At 29.4% G+C, this 23201-nt stretch overlaps 1 protein-coding gene across 1 annotated transcript in view; it reads right to left on the bottom strand.

Annotated features, from left to right (window-relative positions):
• The window catches only part of LOC122525516, a 91678-nt gene that overhangs the window by 6706 nt on the left and 61771 nt on the right, over window positions 1–23201 (bottom strand). Inside the window, exons 18-22 of the mRNA XM_043648362.1 lie at window positions 18891–18996; window positions 16548–18810; window positions 8180–9425; window positions 5255–5359; window positions 3942–4067 (exon numbers count right to left, since the gene is read on the bottom strand). Of these exons, the coding sequence (XP_043504297.1) occupies window positions 3942–4067; window positions 5255–5359; window positions 8180–9425; window positions 16548–18810; window positions 18891–18996 (3846 nt within the window). The remainder of the gene's footprint in view (window positions 1–3941; window positions 4068–5254; window positions 5360–8179; window positions 9426–16547; window positions 18811–18890; window positions 18997–23201) is intronic.

Below are 23201 nucleotides of genomic sequence, written 5' to 3'. Positions count from 1 at the left end.
TGGACAAACAAAATGTTATGTTTCTTCATTCGTGAAATTAAAGGAAGATCATCGATCAATAACTCTCTCTCTCTCTCTCTCTCTCTCTCTCTTCATAATATCACAATATAATTTCACACAATGTAATTAACAATTCAATTAAAATAAGATACAAAATAATAATAATAAAATTAAAGATATTAAAATTTATTATTAAATTACATAAAATTAAAATAACATTAAAAAAAAAATAATTGTGTGTGGTTTACCCCGAATGGAAGAAAGATCATCGATCGATCAAAATCTAATCCTTTTTTCTTTTACTTCACGATAATATCACAACGATGTCACAGTGCATAATTAACAATGCGATTAGAATATAAAAAAATAAAAAAAATAGAATATAGAAAGGATTTGATTAACTAGAATGAACAAAATAATGATCATCTATCAATAATAATAATAATAATAATAATAATAATAATAATAATAATAATAATAATAATCTTCCCCCTCTCACCCCTTCTTTCTTTTACTTCACGATATCACAATGATGTCACAGTGCATAATTAACAGTGCGATTAGGATATAAACCAAAAAAAAAAAATGGAATATAGAAAGGATTTGATTAACTGGAATGAACAAAATAATGATCATCTATCAATAATAATAATAATAATAATAATCTTCCCCCTCTCACCCCTTCTTTCTTTTACTTCACGATAATATCACAACGATGTCACAGTGCATAATAATTAACAGTGCGATTAGGGTAAACAAAAAAAATTAAGAAAATGTAAAGAAAGTGGAATATAGGAAAATTTGATTGACTAGAATGAAAAAAAAAGGATCATATTTCAATAATAATTTTTCTCTCTCTCTCTCTCTCTCTCTCTCTGTCAGTTTGTCTGTTCCTTTAATCTCACATACACCGAAGGTGACGCATTTCCGTCCAAAGAGTCGATGCATCGTGAGAGATCCTCGATAAAAGGAACTGGCAGCTCGGTCGCCGGCAGCTGTGGTTTCGTCGACGAAACTGAAAGCGTCGATCGAGTAAAAGGGGGATGATGATCGAGGGTGGTCGATGCCAACTAACCCCTCCCCCTTTTGCCCCTTTACTCTCGAACCACCTGTCCCGATGATGGCCGATCCGGTCTCGTTGCAACGATGTCATCCACATACGTATACACATACACACGTATATATATATTTTTCTATATTTCTATTTTTATATATATATATACAGGGTGATTCACGATAAAGATAACACACGAATATTATTTTCCTTCCGTTCACAATTCGAATGAAGTTCAATTTTTTGAACAATATGATCGTTTACACGTATTGTCAAAAGGTAACACAACGAAAAGTAGAAAATATTGTGAAATAATTATTTTGAAAAATGTAGAGATATGTTATTGAAGTATTTTGAACATCTAATTGTTTAAGTAATTCATTAAAATTATTTAAAGACACACACACAATATATAGAACGTTTACATTTGGAATACGAGTTATATTTTCACAACGTATGTATTTTAATTATATTTAAATGTAAACAGAGGAAATATTCAGGTGTTCACTTTATCGCGAATCACCCTATATATTTATATATATATATATATATATATAGTACTATATCTTTCTCTTTCTAAACGGCCTTTGTCCTTATTTTTCTATCGTCAGATATTTGAACCTTTTCACGTTTTCTGGTCCGTAGATTTATCGGAAAGTTCGAGCTTGGTAGTGCATCCATCCCTTGCTTACGCGTATTGTTCTAAAGGGTCACATAACTTTCCTTTTTAACAAACACTTGTATTGTACGTAGCTACTACTTTTTCCTTGCATCGATGAATCCAATTACAGATCAGTAAAAAGGAACGAACTTTTACGTGTTTGTTCGTTTGTTTGTTTATTTGTTCGTTTGTTTGTTTGTTTCCTCACCATTTCTCGTAATTAATATTAACGAGAAAATGATTCATTTATCCTGAATATTTTTAGCATATTGATGCCACTTATTAATTCGTAACTTTTCGTAAACATTTTTACACAACGAATCTTGGTTGCGTCATTTTTCTAGAGAGAGAGAAAAAGAAAGAGAGAGAGAGAGAGAAAAATTCTCAGTATTTGTAGAACTGATTGGGGACAAAAAAAAAAGGAAGAAAAAAACAACACTCCACTAATTAGTAAAAATAATGAAAAGACTGGATTGAAGTTCGCGAATAGAGAAAAAAAAAAAAATATCAGCATCCGAGTATCCGATTGGAGTAAAGTGATGTTTCCTCCTCTCTCTCACTTCACCACCTCCTTATCCAAATTTCAATGATTCTGAAGTAAAGATCGGAAAATACGTAAAACTTTTAACAATACCAGATGATATAATGTAAGATACCAACATTCCAATCATAACATTAACACAAAAATAGGATTAACAGGGGGGTGGGAGGGGGATCTGTAACTTTTGCACGTTACTGTACGTGCCTTGTTTATGTGTTTAAATATTTATATATGTATGAATGTATGCATGTATGTATAGATGTATTTCTAGATAGATAGAATGAAGTATACTACGTGTTATAAAGATAGATAGATTTAATCGAAAGATAAAGTGAGAGAGAGAGAGAGAGAGAGTGAGAGAAGGAGGTGAAGGGAGAGGGGAAGAGACAAACTAAAACGAAATCTGAAAATTGGGAATATCGATATCAGCCTATCCAAAGAGGCCTCCTCTCTCTCTCTCTCTCTCTCTCTCTCTCTCTCTCTCTACACACACTCTCACTATCATGGAATTATGACCGAGATGAATTGGAGATTACCAAACGTGACCCAATTTTTGTTCTCCGAGATGATTTCAAGGACAATTATGCTCCCTTTTTTTGTTTTTTTTTTTTTTTTTGATACGAATAATACAAAAAAGAAGAGGAGAGAAGGATCGAGGATTTTAAATACGTTCGTGATAAAAATGAATATATATATATATATACATCAAAAGGAAAAAAAGATGAAGAAAGGATGCGTTTGCCTGTAAATTAGTCAAAAGTTAATTAACCGTATATTTAAAGAATTAATTAATGATTTAGCTTATCGCGTTAATTCAATTTGTTAAATGTAATCGTTAATCGTTAATTAATTCTTTTCTCTTTTTTTTTTTTATGTGTAAATATTTTGACGCAAATTCTACTTTTATAATTACACACACACACACGCATACACACATACACATATATCTACGTATATACATAATACTGCGAATTTCTTTGAACAAGAATTTTTGAAGCAGAGAGGAGAAGAATGATCGAACATTTAAATTCATTTGTAATAAAAAAAAAAAAAGAAAAAGAAAAAGAAAAAGAAAAAGTGTAAAAAGTAAGGATAAAGTTAGGATACGTAAAATATATGTAAAAATAATGCACATAAATGCATTAATGCACATAATGTATAATATACTGTGCGTTTCTGTGTGTGTGTATGTGTGTGTGTGTTTGTATTTATAGTTATATGTAAATAGAATAAAAGGGATAATTACATGTAAAGGTATATCGATGAACTTGTCTATGTTTTTTTTTTGTTTTAATAATAATTATCTCCAATTTATCCCCAAAAAATATTATTTACCAATAATTATCCCCAAAAAAGTAAGGATACGTAAAATATATGTAAAAATAATGCACATAATGTATAATATACTGTGCGTCTCTGTATGTGTGTGTATTTATAGTTATATGTAAATAGAATAAAAGGGATAATTATATGTAAAGGTATATCGATGAACTTGTCTAAGTTTTTTTGTTGTTTTAATAATAATTATCCCCAATTCGCGAGTGTAATCCTCCTCCTCCTCCGGTTTTGTTCGTTATTGACCGACGAAAGGTTTGATTTTAGTAAGAAAACATTGAGAATAAAAATATATATATATATATATATGTATAGTGCTTGATGATGATCGTGCCGAGATCGTCTCTCACCAGATGCACCAGAGATTGGACGAGGAGGCAGACAGGATTTCCGGCAGCTTGAATGACCTCGACCGCTCGTTCGTGTGTACTATTCCGCAGATCCACTCCGTCCACTTCGATTATTCTGTCACCGATCTGTATAAAAAAGAAAAAAAGAAAAAAAGAAAGAAAGAAAGAAAAAAAGAAAAAGAAAAAATAAAACGAAAAAGAATTGGAATGAAAAGTAGACAAAAAAATGATGAAAAGAAGAAGAAAAAGTATTAGAAAAAAAAACACGCAACATTGTTAATATTTATATATTACTATTAATTATTATATATAAATTAATATTTAATATAATTATAATTAATTAAATATATATATTATATAATCTAAATATTTGTTAATTAATCGCACGTTGCAATTCATTGTCAATCCTCCCCCTCCCCTTCAGCCCCAGCGGCTTCTTTTCTTTATCGATTTGTTAATAAATTATAAATTAAATAAATAAATAAATGTTACGCGCGCAGCATATCATTGTGTAAAAATATCATTAATACAAAAATAATTATAATGAAACGTTTATATTTGTTACTCTTTCTCTCTTCATTTTTAACGAATTAATTTATATTTTTCGATCACGAATCGCGCGTAGAATAATAATTGTGATTATTTATAATACTAAATTTTTCTTCTTTTTTTATTTTCTTTTCTTTTTTGCAATATAATATCGAATCGATTTTATTTAAATAAAATTATTCATTTTATAATATCCGGCCAAAAAATATTATTTACCTATAGTTGATTCATAAATATAAAATTCTTATTATATTTGTATCAATATAAATCAGAAAATTATATAAGAGTAAGCAATATACATATAAAAATATTCATGAATATTTATGATATATTATTAGATTTTATTTAAATAAAATTAATTTTATTATATCCAGCCAAAAAATATTATTTACCTATAGCTGATTCATAAATATAAAATTCTTATTATATTTGTATCAATATAAATCAGAAAATTATATAAGAGAAGCAATATACATATAATAAAAATATTCATGAATATTTACGATATATTATTAGATTGTAATATATATATATATAATATCATACATATTTATGAATCAATTCGGTAAATCTTGATCCTCATATTTGACAATACACCTACGTATCTATCAACATATTAAATCTACATTCTTTTTTTTAAATAACTTTTCGTTCAATTTTTCACTTACACTATACCTCATATTTCTTCAAAAAAAAAAAAAAAAAAAAAGACAATTTAATGATCCCTCTCTTTTTCTATCTCTCTCTAATTATTATTCTGTTACCTTCAACTCTCCAGTTCTTCCAGCAGGACTGTTAGGCAAAACGTTCTTAATAAATATCCCAGAAATATTCTGCGACTTACTGGAACTGCCATTGTGTAAGTCGACCTGAAAAATCGTATTGTTATCGATTAACCTTCTATCTTTATCTCTCTCTCTCTCTCTCTCTCTCTCTCTCTCTCTCTCTCTCTCTCTCTGCCCCCTCTCTCTGTCTTTGTCAGTGTCGGCTATTTGCATGATATAAATCAAAATGATTTACGAACTGGTGGTGCCTAATTTAAACGATTTCCCAACAACACGTATTGTAAGATATTATCCTATCCCCGTTAGAAGATTTTCTTCTATTCGTACGAAAAACATAAAAGATCTTTTTAACGATGCGCAATTTCGATCTAAATAACTCGTAACACACACACACACACACACACAAACACACGCGCAAAAATAACTTTTCATTTAAACGCACGGTTTTCATCCAATTTCAAGATGACTTATGAATATCTTTTCTTTTTCCTCCCTTCCCCCCTCCGTCCCGCCCCGTTTCATTAGAACTCCGAAGAAAATTTTCTAATTAAAATACGATACTCCAGGGAAACCAACCAAGTTATCTTCCTATTTTACACCACTTACTTCATATTCTCTTTTTTTTCTCTTTTTAATAATAAAATATATTATATATTATATAATATGTATAATATAATTAGTATTATTATATTATACTATATATTTCTTACTACATATATATATATATATAATATTTTTTTATTATTCTATATTATATAATATTATATTCTATATATATATAATAATATTATTTATTATATATATTATATTTTTTTATTTATTTTTATTTTATTCCTTACTCCGCCCCTTTTGGGTTTGGAGGGCTATATATATTATAGTTATTATTTAGTGGTAACGCAACCCTGACGCATTTTTGTTCGTTCGAAGAACTCTCCCAATAAATTCAAGCTTCAATTGTTTAACAAATCGAGAGGGCCCGGGGGGATTCGAACCCAGGATCTTTCGCATACCGAAAGAACGCTCTACCACTTGAGCCACGAAGACCTGTTATATTATAATTAATATATATATATATATATAAACTATTATTATTATTATTATTATTATTATTATTATTATTATTATTATTAATATATAATATTATTATTATTTTATATTATATAATATATAAATATAATATTATTATTATTCTATATCTTCAATTACTTTTCATTATCTAATTGAAATTGAATACGTTTGTAATATAATTCCTAATCATTTTTAAACCAAACTCGATAGGGGTTTTATTATTAGATAGCGATATAGACGAAACTTTTAAACGAATTTCTTTTCTCCATTAGACTGTTTCACTGTGAGTGCAAATTATCGGTAAGAGGAAACGAGCATGTTCTCTTTCTCATATATATATATATATATATTATGTATACACACACACGCACCATCATGCACACAGATATGCATATAATACGTATGCGCGCGCGCGCGCGTGTTCAATTTCATTCACTCTCACTCACACTCTTCACCCTATCAGCTTAATGTCACGAAACTGCATTAATATACTTATATACGATGCATCTACTACTCTCTCTATCGTACATATATCTTTCGGTTACGAAACGGAATTACTTTGATACAGGATAATAAGAACATAAAGGATTCTCTTTTTCTTTATGAATTTACCACCCCTTACTACTGCATATAAAATGAATTTTCAAAATTAAATTCTTCTTTCTCTACTCAAACCCTCGCCCCCCTCTCACACTGATATTTAATAATTAATCATTGAATTTAATTATTTATTAACGATATATTTTCTTGAAAATTTTTTTCTTTTTGTCTTCTATTCGTCACTAATTTTTAACGTAACATTGATCAATTTTAATCAAAGGTGTTACGTTGATTAAAAATTCAAAAGAAATTCTTTATAATACGAAATTAAATTTGTTCTTTTTATAATGTTATTTTTTTTATTTCCAACAGCGTGTATTTAACGTTGGTATGCAATTAATGTTCTATGGTATTAATCAATTTTAATTGAAAGTTACGTTGATTAGAAAAGAAATGATTGATAACGTATAATTCATTGAAATTGTTACTTCGTTTTTCTTATTAGCAACACCCTATATGTAACATATATTTGTGATTAATATTCTATAATACTAATCAATTGTAATTAAAGGTTACGTAAATCGATTATCGATAAAACACGTGTTAATCCTGATTTCCTATTTTACTTCTAACATCCTATATATAGCACGGACATGTAATTAAATATTTCATAACGATCATCATCGATCAAAAAAACATCGTTCACCTGATCCTTCATCTTAATTTTGATTATTAAATTTAACGATATATTACGATTACATTTTGAAGTAAAACACGTTTCGTTGATCGTAAATTCCTATTATATTCGTAACACCCGGTATATAATAGAGCACAGGTATGTACTAGACCACGCTACCCACCCACTTTATTCTCAAACGGTATAACACATCAATTTGCCTCGACGTAGTACGTATGTAACTAATAAAAATTCACTTTCATTCAATAACGTAACGCTAGCGTGACCATTCTTCTTTTGTCCCTCATCTTTTGTGCGTATGTGTGTGTGTGTTATTTTGTATCATACAGTAGAAGAAAAAGAAGCAGAACCAGAACCAGAAGAAGAAGAAGAAGAAGTTGGTTAACACGAGAAGAAGGAATACGATTCTTATTCTTGATCTTTTGAATTTGAAAGTAACATAATAACGCATAGCAAAGTGGTCTTCTATTTAGCCTATCATAATCATTTCACATTGTGACAATAAAAAAAAAAAGAAAAGAGAGAGAAAGAGAGAGAATGATAGAAGAAAAATAACTACAACAACAACAACAACAAGCAATTGATAATAATTAACTCACCTTTCCGCCAACGATGCTAAGTCCCAAACTTGTTTTAGGTTCCCTGTAAATTTCAACGAGTCTTTCGGGACCCCAATGATTAGACCAAGCGACGTTACCGTCGTGATCTCTTTGCGTGACCGTCATGATCGTTTTACCTTCGACGAATACAACAGTTGTAAGTTTACGCGACGGTGAAACCAAAGTTTCGGGTTTTCTAACAACAGTTGTCGTTGTTAGGGTAACCGGTCTGCTGCTACTCGACGACGATGATGATCTTTCTAATTGACGTTGTTGTGATGGTTCGTAAGATTGGAACTCTTCATCGGTACATTGAATTGCTTTCGATTCTTGATAAGTTTGAACTTCTACTTCTTTTCGTGGACTAAAAAAAGTGTCCTCTCGTTCTTCTTCTTTCTTTTGTTTCTCGTCCTCTTCCTCTTGGTTTCGTTCTATCGATTTGGACGGTGTTTCACCTGAGATATCTTCCGGTATACACTGAATACTCTTAGATTCTTGAATTTGTATTCTATCAGATCTAACGACAAGATTGTCCCTAGTTTTTGTTTGTACGATTCCTCGCGTATAATCCAACGACAATTCGTTGTAGATTAAATCGTCCAACGAACATTGAACGCTCTTACTTTCCCCTTGAGTCTGAGTTTGCACTTCCCTCTTGGGACTTTGATAAAATCTCAACGCAACGTGAAAACCGGCAGTCTCGAATATATCCGCGGTACTCGATAAACTTTGTTCGGGACTGCACTGCGTACTTTTGGTCTCCTGTATCGTTTGAGTTTCTACCTCGCGTTTTTCTCGCGGCGAATATTGCGTCTCTTTGAAATTACGTTGTATATCTTCGAAACTGTCTTCGCAAACCTCGCGTTTCCAACTGTCCGGTACGGATTTAAAGAAATTTCGCGGTACAACTGGTGCTGGTACTAACGGTTCTTGACCAGAACAGCTTACAGATTCCAATTGACTTTCCAACGTTTGGCTTTGATATTCCAAGGAATGTTCTTTGCTTATCAAGTTATCTTCTTCCTCTTGACGACTTATTATCTCATCTTCCTCCAGCAGCGGACGTTCCTCCTGCTGCCGGAGGATTTCTTCATAATCCTTCACACCTAACTCTTCCTTTTGATCCTTGATAACGTCTTCTACTTTAACTTCTTCTTCTTCTTTTTCTTCTTTCTTTAATTCCTGCTGTTGCTGTTGCTGCTGCTGTTGTTTTTTCTGCTCCTGTTCGTCTGGACGTTCTTGTAATCTTAAAACGAAAGAAATATCTTCGAGGTAACGTTATGCGATGTTCCCTTTCGAAAATGAACGAATAAAAAATAGGAAATAAAACAATAGTTAGGAGTATATATGTTCTATATATATAATTGTAGGTGAGTTGTTGGGTAGTGGTGGGGTGTTGGATGTCAGGTGGGGGTTAAAGAGATAGAAATAGTCGATCGAAGTCTAAAGTATACTCGAACAGGCTTCATGCTAGTTCGATCTAATGGTTAGAAGCAACAAAAAGGAATCCACTGAAACGACGAACCGAGAGGTCTTCCGCACTGACCCATTAAGAACACCCAACTCAGGGCAAGTTCAATCGTTCGGAACGATTCTATTAATTACGAAAGGGCTTTCCCTTACGTCTGATGTCTAGTTCTAATATTATTTCCTATCAGAATGTATATATAAGACCCTTTTGTTCATCATTTAGTTCTAATTTCTAGGATCATTATTTTAGACGTGAGATAGTTGCTTTCTATTAGATCGTTTGATTAATTAGAATACTTTTGACAAATTATTTTATCTTTGATCGATTTTTCGAATAATATTAATTTTATATTTGTTTTCCTATAATATTATTTATGTATAATTTATTCGAAGGAATGTATATATATATATATAAAAATATAAAGTTTCAGTTTGGTATATATGATTGAATTATTAGAAAATTGTTTTCTATTATTAGAATTCAAAGAACGATTGAAGATAATTATTTGAAATTGTAATTAAATGATTGCTATATGCGTCATTGTACTGTTGTAATATTATCATGATTTTAATATTGTCTGATATTCATAAAATATAAAATTGTTTATAATAAAAATGATGTTAATGTTTCATTAAAATTCAGTTTAAACTAATTATACGAAATTAAATAACGAAGAATACATTTTTCTAAATCGTTATTATTATTCTGCAACCTTATTGTGTAATTCAAATCAATCGATTCAACGAGACTTCAATTTCATTCTCCTTTGGCTTCATAAAAAAAAACAACGTTAATTTATTCCAATCACTTATCTAATTAATCATTTTTCATCGAATGTTAGAAACGTTTATTATTAAATGAGAGAAATTTTTATTAACATTAATTAAAAAACATTACTAAAATATTAATTAAAAAAAAAGACATTAATTAAAAAAATAAAAAAAATAAATCGAACGAACGAACGAATAAATAAATAAATAAATAATACAATTCTATCTGGAGGATTGTTCTTAATTATTCGTACTAACGATTAATAAATAACCGGACACGAAGAAATAATAATAAGAAGAAGAAGAAGAAGAAAAAGAAGAAGAAGAAGAATAAAAAAAGAAGCGACATATAACTGCGGACTTTCACTTCCGGTTTTATGAGTAATAACAAACGCCGTTACGTTGACTGCCCGCAAAATCAACTTAAATTCTCTCTCTCTCTCTCTCTCTCTCTATTTTTTACGATAATAGATAAAACAACGTTTAACAATGAGAGAAAGAAAGAAAGAAAAATAAAATAAAATAGAAGCAACGTATATTTCCAAGAGGAAAAAATCAAAACAGTAATAACAACATTTTTATAATACTTCTACTTAAAACATTCCAAAGAAACAATATACAATATATAAATAAGGGTTACAAAAGGGAGAAGATAAAATTGAAGAAGAAGGGACATTAAAAGGGTTCGGAGAAAAAGAACAGAATCGGAAATAAAATATTCGAAAATACACGTGAATAGAAATTTGAGTCTAGGATGATACCATTCGTACTTCGTACCTCGTGAAAAATTCTTTCTCGAGATGAAAACAACGCACACGCAGGCAAGCACGCACTCACGTACACACGTACACACTCGTATACACAGCACACACAAAAATCAAAATATATATATAACCTAAGAGAAGTTATGGGGAGAAGCCGAGGGGAGTGGGTGGGTTAAGAGGGGGGGGAAGAAAGGGCTGTATGAAAATATAATTTGAAATGTAAGAAAGGGGCAGCAAGTATACAGTGTAACAAATCGTTTGTACTTTTTTATATCGTGAATAAACTTGTGCAAAAAAAAGAAACCTTTTCTTTTTTCTTTTATCTTCTTTTTTTTTTTTTCTTTTTAAAACCGATCGAACAAGAAGAAGATTGTTATTACGAACGTTAAACGCGAGTATAATATAAAATGAAGGTGTTGGTTGGGTGTTGTTTCACTCTCGGAGTTCCCGCGGTGTGTGTCTCCGAACAGGTCGTGCGTCACTGCAAACTGGCTTACTCTCTGATCTAATAAACAAGCGCGCTGTAACTGTGGTTGTGCTCTTCGGTTGCGCGCGCGAGTAAACCTAAGTTCGAAGGAGAGAGAGAGAGAAAGAAAGAGAAAGAGAAAGAAAGAGAGAGAGAGAGAGAGTCCGCACGATTTCCTTCGAGCTAACGTTAGCTAGCAAAGATAAAACACATACACACACGCACACACATACATACATACACATACACACATATACACGCATACATAGACGTGTGGTAGTAGTAGTGGTAGTAATAGTACTTCAAGAAACCAGAGACTAAAGAAGAGAAGAGAAGAGAAGAGAGGAGAGGAGAAGAGAGGAGAAGAGAGGAGAGTAATTCTAGAGAGGAATCGTAGGAGAAACGCAGGAAGAGTTGGAAACACCACGCGACTGACTGACTTACTATGCCGATCGTAAACTTACTACTATCCTTCTCACTCTTTCTCGCAGGCGCATTTACTTTTCTCCTACCTTCCTACCTTCTTTTCTACCCACACTCTAATGTACAAGAATATATATATATATATATATATATAGGTGGGGTGTGTGTACGTATGAGTATAGAAAACTATTCCCCTTTCTTTTCTTTCTTCTTTATACTAAACTCACTCTCTCTCTCTCTCTCTTTTTATTTTTTTTTTTATTAACATTTTATTGTTAGTTTTTCTATTTTATCATTGTGTAATACATAGATCGATTTTCTCACATTGGTTATCTTTCTTTCCTTATCTTTTATCTTTCTCAAACAACCGTTTACTCTCTCTCTCTCTCTCTCTCTCTCTCTCTCTCTGCTTCTTTCCTTCTTTTCCTCCCACACAAATTCACGTATATATATATATATATAAAGAACTCCCACCTATTTCTTCTTTATTTCTATCTCTTTCTCTCTCTCTCTTTCTCTTTCTCTTTCTCTCTTTTGTTAATACTTTTTACCTCTTTTATTATTTGATATTTTATTTTTTCTATTATACAAAATTGATTTTCTTACATTTGTTCTCTCTCTTTTCTTTTCTTTTCTTTTCTTTATCTTTATTTTTATTTTTCATTTTCTCTCTCTCTCTCTCTCTTTTTATCGCAAGAATATTTAGTTTTCTCCTTCCTCATTTTCCACTCACCCACCCACCCACATGTATATACGTGTAGATACGTATGTATGTATATAGAACTCTTCTACTTTTTTCTAAACCTCTCTCTCTCTCTCTCTTTCTTTCTTTCTTTCTTTAGTTTTCTTAACGTTTTATTTTCTTTTTTTTATTTCAATGTTTTTTACACCGATTATCTTGAACTCGTTATCTCTATCTCTATCTCTTCTTTTCTCTTTTAAATATTTTCTTTATTTTTCTCTCTTTTTAACACTTCATTCGTTTTCTTTTTTTTTCTTTTTTTTTTTAATTTTCTTTACTGTGTTAGCCTATTCAATTATTCTTTTTTCTTTTTTATGTAATCAATGATTTTATTTATCTTTTCTTTCTCCCATCAAACATTTTCATTCTTTTTATCTCTTTTTATTACTTTGATTTTAATACTTTATCCATCTCTCTCTCTCTCTCTATCTCTCTTATTTCTATCCTTTGAAAAAATTAAATTATCCTTTTTTCTTCGTTTCTTCGTAACACTTAATGTCTTTATCTCTTTTAAAAAACACACTGGTATTCTTAATTCATTTTTTTTATTAACATAGTCTCTCTCTTGTCTTTTTTTCAATTTAATTTTTATCATTCTCATTTTCTTTCAGTTGTTATTACTACCCCTCCCCAACCTCCTCCTCCTCCTCATCCTCCTGCTCCTCCTGCTCCTCCTCCACCGTCCCTCTTTCTTTAAAATAATATTATTTCTTTCATTTAAAATATAAAATTTTCTTTCTCTTTTTAATCATATTGTTAAACACACAACCAACAACCATTTGTCTTTCTCTGTCTAATTCGCGCACGTACACGTCGTACACACAACAAAAACACATACGTACAAACTATATTTTTTATCCGTCTCCGGATTTATGAACGCAAAAAGTTTTATACGTTTCAAATTGTTTACGCGAGATTATTATCTTTCTATTTAATTAACATAAGTATGTATCTTTTTTTTCTTTTTTTTCTTTTTTTCTAAACGCGAATGTATTCATTCGTGCATTAAAACGTTTGAAAAGGAAAACACAAGTCACATTTAACGATAATTATTTACACAATTCGAGTATCTATCCTTTTTATCATTAATAATACTATCGAAATGGAAAAAAAAATAATTTGAATTTTTATTACTAACGTATATATATATATTAATATAATTTATAAGATTAATTTATTAAATATAAATAAATAAATTATAAATATAATATATAAATTTTATTTTAATATATACATTAAATATAATAATATTAAATATATATATTAAATAAAAATAATATTAATATATAAAAATTATAAAATATAATATTAAATATATATATATATATATATTAAAATAAAATTTACATTGTATTATATAATAATATATATTATATATTATTATATATTAATTATATATTAATTATTATATATAAATTAATTATATATTATATATTAATATATATTATTATAATTCACATTCTATATATATATATATGGAAATAATACTTTGAAAAGTTATAACGTTAATTGTTCACAGTTAATGTAATCGATACTTCAGTATCGTCTTCTTCGTTTATTGCATAACTATCGTATTCCGAAACGAAAACTAACTATACCTAAGGCTTATTGTTAGTTACATGTAATACTAAAGCGAAACGAAGGTTATTCTAAATTATTCCATTCTTAAACTAGACGTACGTAAACATTCGCTAACAAACAAAAAAAGAATAGAAAAGAAAAGGAAAGAAAAGGAAAGAAAATATAAGAAAAGAACTTGCAAATGAATTCGAATGAGCAACTTGACCAACGAAAAAAAAAAAACAAAGAATTATTTTCTAGTTTTTCTTTTTCTTTTCCTTTTTTTTTTCTTCTCTTAATTTTTTTATTTACAAATGCAAATTATAATGGATATAATAAAATGTTGCTTTGCAGGAATAAGCGATCGGATTGTACAGTATCGAGATACATTTGTATTATTAAATTAAAAAAAACTTGAAAGTTAACTTGAGTGTATGAAAATTATAAGAGAGAAAAAAAAGAAGGATTAATGATATTTATTTTAATAATCGATCGCACACGTATATCTTTCTTTTTAATCGACAAACCTATGAAACTAAATTCAAATAAAAAAATCATGTTAAAAAGGAATGAATATTTCAATTCAAGAAAATGATATTTGCATTCGATAATCGTTCGATCGTTCGAATATTAATTATAGAACCCCCTTCTACTATTTATTAGAAATGTTATTATTATTTCATAAAGTTAATAATAATAATAAAAATAATAATAATATAATATTTTAAAAAATATTTAGTAAAATATGGTAACGTAGTAAAAATTATTTTATTAATTATGTAGTATCATTTATAGAGCGCCTATTTGTATTAGAGAAATTTTATAATATTTATAAAGTTATAATAATAATAATAATAATAATAATAATAATATACTTTAAAAAATATTTAAAAAAATATGGTAACATGGTAAAAATCATTTTATTAATTATATCATTTATAGAGCGCCTATTTGTATTAGAGAAATTTTATTAATATTTTATAAAATTAATAATAATAATAATAATAACATAATACTTTAAAAAATATTTAATAAAATATGGTAACATGGTAAAAATCATTTTATTAATTATAATATCATTTATAGAGCGCCTATTTGTATTAGAGAAATTTTATTAATATTTTATAAAGTTAATAATAATAATAATAATAATATAATACTTTAAAAAATATTTAGTAAAATATGGTAACAGGGTAGACGACTTTTTCCGTACGCTACGTACCATCGAGGATGGTAGGGAAAAAAAAAGAAAAATTTTCGCGGCTTTACAAGAAATGACCTACATTCCGCAGAATAATTGTGCTATCTCTCTATATGTGTACACCTATTCTATTCTATTCTACTCTAGCAGACGTGTAATCCAGCCCTAATCTAAGGGACCGACAAGATTTACGATATACCTGAAGTATAGTATATATACATATACATATATATATATATACACACATGTACACAACGCTGTTTGTTAATCGACGTTCGAAGCCCGTCGTCGTGCATACTGTTAGCGATAATCGATTAGGCTACCGATTTTCCCCTAACTCTATTAACGGATTATAAATTATATCCTTACCTTTTCCACCGTACCAACCCCGTTCCTAAAAGAAACTAATTTTTTTCTATTTTACCTTAACCGTTACTAACAAATCACCGTCTTATTATAAACTTTATCCTTATATTTTATTATTTTATTATTATTATTATTATTATTATTATTATTATTGTTATTGGAATCATTATACACATCATTATAAGACTATTAAATCTTGACATTTCTCCCCCTTCTTATCGAAAGACCCTTCTTATCTCCCCTTACGCTTTCTCAATCACCCCATCGTAACTTTAAGTAAACTCTTTAAAAACAAGCCCTACAAGTTTTCCCGTTTTCCAAAAATCTAGGGACAGGGGGAAAGGGGCGGGGGGAGGGGGGGTTGAAACATTTGAACTTTCGACCTAATAATATTTACTCGAATATCCACTCGAAAAGGTTATCAAAATTTCAACCACACTTATACGAACACGACGAAATAAATTATTCATCTTCCTCTCCCTCCCCCTCCCCCTAGCCCTCCTTAGAAGAATTATTTATTTCTCAACGCGTTCTGGCGCGTTGAAAAAGAGGAAACGAAAAAAAAGAAAAAACAAGGAAAAGAAAAAGAAAACTTTGTTGCTTACCTTGATTCATCGTTATCGAATTCGTTGATTGATTTGTCGTCTCCTAATTTGTAATGATCTTTTCGAATCACTAAAACGTCCTCGGGCAAAGTTGTAAGTTCCGGTTCCGGTTCCAGTTCCGGTTCCAGTTCCGGTTCCGGTTCCGGTTCACTAGGCAATGATAGTACACTAACCTTAAGGGGAGGTACACGTTGTTTATCAAGGAATTTACTTTTCGCACCGGTGAATCCTCTCTTTGAACCTTCACTACCTGTCCTACTGAGTACCTTTTTGTCTTTACTATCCATATCTTTGTCCGTTTTAGTAACATTATCGTCCAGCAATTCGGATACTTTGGACAAATCCAAAAGTATTTCCGGTTTGATGTTTCTCTCGGATACTTTGTTGTCGTCCAATAAATCTTTGCCATCCGTCAAAGTATTTTCGGAGGTTGATTTACCCAAAGTTGGTAATTGAAGTTGCGAAGAAAATCTTTTACTGGTTTCGACCCTTTGAGAAATATCGTCCCGGTCACGTTGTTGTTTAACTACGACAACTTCGGCGGGCGAACAAACGTCAACCATTTTGACATCGGTATTTTCCAATCTCCCTAATGCAGCTTCCTCGGCAGTAATAATCCTAGCCTTGACCAATTGTACTTCGGGAATAAGATAAGAAGACAATTGATCGTTACTATCCTCGAAAAATATCTCTTGCACTGTCTCCCTTATCCTAACTTCTTTCTTGGATTCCTCCAAAAGAGATTCCTTAGATGATTCACTCGAAACAGTACCTTTCCTTTTCCTCAACGAACTCGCTCTTGGTTTCGTAGCTTTCACTACTTCCGTATCGGATATAGAAGTTTTCAACGATCTATTTAAATATTCAACGGACAAACCTCTAGTATCGAACACTCTGAAGTTAATAGAATCCACTGATAAATGTACACCACTTATTACTTGTTCCTCACCAATAGTTTTAACCAATTTACACGGTTCTAGTTTTGTGCTAGTTTCTTTTTCTTCTTCTTCTTGATCAACTTTAGATTCGTCGATTATTTCTTCTTCCCCACCCTTTCCTCCTCCTTCTCCTCCTCTTCCTCCATCCTTACCTTTTCCTTCTTCTTTTTGTTTATCAGCAGCTTCACGTTCCATTCGTTTCTTCCTTTCGTCGTCCAAGCTTCGTAACAACGAACTATCCTCGTCAAACGTCGAATAGGAATAGGGATCGGTAAATGCGGTTAGCGAGCTGTGCTTGCTGAGATACTGAGTGACCCTCTCGATGCACTCCTGTTCTTTTAGACTCTTCCTCTCCTCCCTGGACCTCCTCCTACTACTCGTCGTAGTTCCTTCCCCATCTTTAGATCTTCTATCCCTCTCTCCACCGTCACCTCTCCTCTTTGATCTTCTCTTAACACCGGAACAAACGTCGTCATCCTTCTCACCTTTTATTCTCTTTTTTAAAACCCTATCCGAGGATTCTTCCGATTTATCCAACGTTTCGCTCGAGGTTACCGGTTGTTCCTGTTGTTCTTGCGACGATGATGCTGCTGGTAATCCCGATGGTTCTGACCTTGACTCCAAATTATTATAACTCGTTAAACTCTTACGTTTATCGTCGTCTGATATTATTTTTCTTCTTAACGTTGATGTCCTATCGGATAAATCAACACTTTTACCATCATCTTTATCTGTCCTTTCTTTTATATTCATTTTGTCCTTTGTTTTAATATCATCTTCTTCTTCTTCTTCTTCATTCTTCTTCTTTAATTTAACCTTAGGTGCAGCTTGTTGTTCGACTCTCGTTATCACGTCTGAAATCTCATCAATTTCTTTGCCATCTTTCTTCTTAACTATCGACATAGTAGTCTCAGCAGCAACAGCAGCAGTTGGCGTGATCGCATACTCCTCCTCCTCATCCTCCTCCTCCTCCTCATTTTCCTCATTCACCTTCAACGATCCCTTTACAAGATATGTATGATACGTACCCGTGTCAAATTTTCTCGACGTATAATCATCCATTCCTTCTTCTTTCTTCGGCAACATTTTTAATTGTTTTTTCATCCTAGGACTGCAAATTGGGGTTAACGGTGATGCATCTTTCCAATGATCCTCTTCCTCCTCCCCCTCTTCTTCTTCTTCTTCTTCTTCTTCCACTTCCTGTTCGTCATTTTCTCGTTGTTCGTCACGTTTCAGCTGATTTTGTTGCCGATGTTCTTTCCGAGATCTTTGATTATCATCTTCCTTCCTTTCTTGCTGGTCGGTGGTTGAAACACCGGTCACACCTGAGGAACATCGGTAAGTACTCGGTTTAAATTGTTTTCTTCTTCTTTTTTTTTTTTCTTTTATTATCCAACAAACTTACCCGATCGAGATGAAAGAAAATCTTCAAAATCGGCTGCACGATCGGTTGTTTCACTCTCGTTCGGGAAACTTCGACTGCGTCGGACCGTACAGATCGGTGGTACCCTCTGATCAAGCCCAGGAAGATAAAATTCAACATTAGCTTCTCATCCCTTGTCCTCCTTCATTATTAAATATTTCTATTATTTTTCTTTTTCTTTCTTTTTTTTTCTCTGTACTATTATTTATTTTTAATCTAATTTTTTCTATTTCATTTTATATACACATATTTATACTTATATATATATATTTTTGCGTTCATTTTATTTATCGTTAAATATATTCTTATTCGAGTATTTTATTTATGTTTTTTTTTTTTTTATACTATCATATTATCCGATGATTGAACAATACATTGTGAATTTATTAATTTGAATTTATTAATTTGAATTTAATAATGAATTTATTATTAATTGTGTGTTACTTTTTTTTTTATTTTTATTACTTCTTCCGTTCATTTAGTTTGATTTTTTCGATTTAATTTATTTATATATATGTGTGTGTATAAATATGTGTATTTTAATTTGTGATTATTTTTCTTTTATTTTTTTTTCTTTTTATTCTTTTTTTCTTTTTAATTTATAGATTTCTACTTTTATAGCTTTTCATTAAATTGAATATTAATTCATACTTTAATTATCTAATAGGAAATTTTCAAAGCATAATATTAAATGGGATTTCAATAATGTTACACAACTTCTTCGACTTTGGCGAATATAAAATAATACTGCGATAATATTACTTTTAAAAGCGGAAAATTATTAATGATAATTTGGCACAGAGGGGTAAATAAATCCTATGAAGAGAGGAATAACAAAGCTGATTTAATAAGAAACAATTTTTCGCGCATCACATTTATCAATTATATTAATTAGATAATAATAATATTCCGCGCGTAAGAGTTTGTAATGTTTCTCGATAATCAGCTGTGCGTGATATAATCAACATTTCCTTTTTATTTATAATTAATTATTCATTCCTCCTATCTTTATAACTAAATTATTTCTATAAAGGTAAACAATTAAATAAATAAATAAAAACGAACAAAAACGTCCGAGATTTGCAAAATAAGGCAAACTCGGCCGAAAACGAGAAAAAAAGCACACAAACCGTTAAAATATAATATTAAATAAATAAATAAATAAATAAATAATAATATAATTATTATACACAATTTATATCAGTACATTAAATTATAATAATAATAATAATAATAATAATAATAATAATAATAATTAAATTAAATTATTAATTTAATTTATTATTATTTTTATATATTATTTTATATATTTATTATATTATTATATTAATTAAATAATAATATAAATTATTATTATTATTATTACTACATAAGTAAATGATCAATTTTACAAAATGGGATGGGAATATTTATATGTTAATGTAATTATTAATAAAGTACGAATAAATCGATTATGTACAATCGCATTTTATTTTTACACAAGGCAGTAAGTAAGTACTTTTAAATGGTTCAAACTTTGTCCTTCATCGTTATACATATATATATATATATATGTATATACATATCCCTTTTTTATTTTTCTTCGTTTTAACTGAAACCATGTATATATGTATATACGTATATAAATATGAATTAGCGTACCGGAAAGTAGAGCCGAATTATTTTTTTAAAAACACAAGAGCTAGCTTACTTGCCAACGATATTATTATGCAACTTGCCATTGGCTGACGTATAAAATATGCTCGTGTGTACTTAGGCTATCGTTCAAAAGCAATATGTACATACATACATATATATATATATATATATACACACATATATATATACACACATATATATATGTATATATAAAAGCAAACGACAAAAAGATAGAAAAAAAAGAAAATAAATTATTGATTAGGTATGAGAAAGAGAGAGAATATGTGTATAACTAACACACGTACCGACACACACAAATGTACACAATGTGTGTATTCGAAATGTGTATTTGAAATATTTTGATTATCGTTGTTAAATCGATGATCCATCGATGATCAATTTTTTATCCTTCAAAACGGCATAATGTGTTGAATAGTTATTTTATATACTGGATTATGCCAATCCTCGATGACAATCCTTTTTTTTTTGGTTTTTTTTTAATATCACACACACATATATATATATATTTTATCTAAAAGTTTTATTAAAAGTCATCATCACCTAATAACTTACCTATTTGTTTGAAGTGATATTTATATACGTAATATTATTTTATCGTTGAATGCTGAAAATTTTTTATTTTCTGTTTTTTTTTTTTTGGTTTTTATATATAAGGAACAAATTGAAATAATAGATTAGAAAAATGTAGAAATGATATTGCGAAAGAGAGAGAGAGAGAGAGAGAGAGAGAGGTGGATAAGTGAATGAGAGAGAAAGAGATAGTTTACGTATGGGGATTTCATTTTGTTATGATGAATTTTATAATATATAAATACGTATATACATATTTTGTTGTTGTTATTATTGTTGTGTTGAATTTTGAATGAATTTGATAGGGGATAAAAATTAAACAAAATTTCCATCTGACTAAATGAAAGAGAAATATTGCGATTAGAAATAAATGAGAGAAAGATAGTTTAGAAAATTAGAACAATTAAAATAAACTTTGATAAACGTATTTTTTTATATATACGTTATATGCACATATATTTTTGTTGAATACTGATCAAACAAAATCTTGATTAGAACAGAAAGGAAATATTATGAAGAAATTAGATGTTTTCATTGAAAATGTTACGATACGCGACCAATTTTAAATTTAAATTATGCATACGCATACATATAAATATGTATACTAAGTATTACACATATACTTATATACATATATTATATACAGATTGTCCTAGTTTCATTTAACAAAATTTTACCAGCGTATATTATAATTAAAAATAATAAAATAAAGGTTATACAAATGCGCACGTGGGGCTCTTAAATGCTTAATTAAAAAGCAGAATTCAAATGTAAACGTGTATACGTATACATATATACATACGTACTTCAGTTGAATGCTAAGAAAAAAAAAAAAGAAAAATTTAATTAGAAAAACAAATACGAAAAATTATGAAAAATTATTAAAAAGCAAAGAAGGAGAAGAAGAAAAAAAAGAAAAAGAAAGAAAAAAAAAATAATGTTCGCATTAAATTTGTACAATTTAAATGTGCATATGTTACGTACGTACTACATCGGTTGAATGCTGAAAGAAAAGTGGTTTATGTGAACAAAAAATAATTAAAAATTAATTAGCAAAATGATTGAATTATGAAAAAAGAGACCATGAAAGAGAAAGAGATAGACAAACAAGAGAAAGAGAGAGAGAGAGAGAGAGAGAGAGAGAAATAATTTTCGTAAAGGATTTCACAGTTTCACACAACGAAGTTTAAAAAGACGGATATGTATATAATTATGTATATAATTATATTATTATATATACGTCATGTATATAGATATATGTATGTATATTGTATATATTACGATTGTGAATTCGGTAGAGTTTCGTATAATTATTATTTCGTTATTCTTATTATTATTATTATTATTATTATTATTATTATTATTAATATTATTAATAATATTATTAAAACATCGTGCAGAGAGAAGAAACGAAGAGTACTCGTTTTTTAATTTCTCATCTCTTTTGGTATAATATATTTGGTCGTGTTTATTTTGTATTTATTTATTTATTTAATTATTTATTTATTTTTTTTTTTGTAAACTTGTCCTGGCGATGGTCAGCTGTTCGTATCATTCAGGCATTTATCCGTCGTTCTGAAAAGTGAAAAAAAAATAAAGAAAGATAAATATGATTCTCTTCTTCTTTTCCTTTCTTTTTTGTTTGTTTTTTAGTTCATTTTATTTATTATCTTTTAAATTAAAATCGATCTATCGATATAATGATAATCTTCACGTGCAAAATTTGCAATTAGATAATTTGTTTGAAATGTAATTGTTAATAAATAATGAATAAACTAATTTATGAATTTATATATAAAGATTCGATAGAAGAGATATTTTCTAAAAAATAATTTTTGTTATAGTTTCTTTTTTTTTTCAGTTTCTTTTTTTTTTCTTCTAATAAGCGTACTAAATTGCAAATAGAATTTCAATATAATCCTTTGTAATTAAAAATCTTTATATATATATTATATCAATTAATTTGTCAATTTGATAATAGAATATTTTTTATTGTTGTAAAATAACATCGTAGTAGTATCATTAACGCGTATGAAAAAGAAATATTATGTTAATAATAATATC

This window comes from Polistes fuscatus, unplaced genomic scaffold (genome assembly GCF_010416935.1).
Source record: "Polistes fuscatus isolate 324 unplaced genomic scaffold, CU_Pfus_HIC Scaffold9, whole genome shotgun sequence".
In the NCBI taxonomy this organism is placed as follows: domain Eukaryota; kingdom Metazoa; phylum Arthropoda; class Insecta; order Hymenoptera; family Vespidae; genus Polistes; species Polistes fuscatus.
This window is presented reverse-complemented; position numbering and strand designations above follow the sequence as displayed.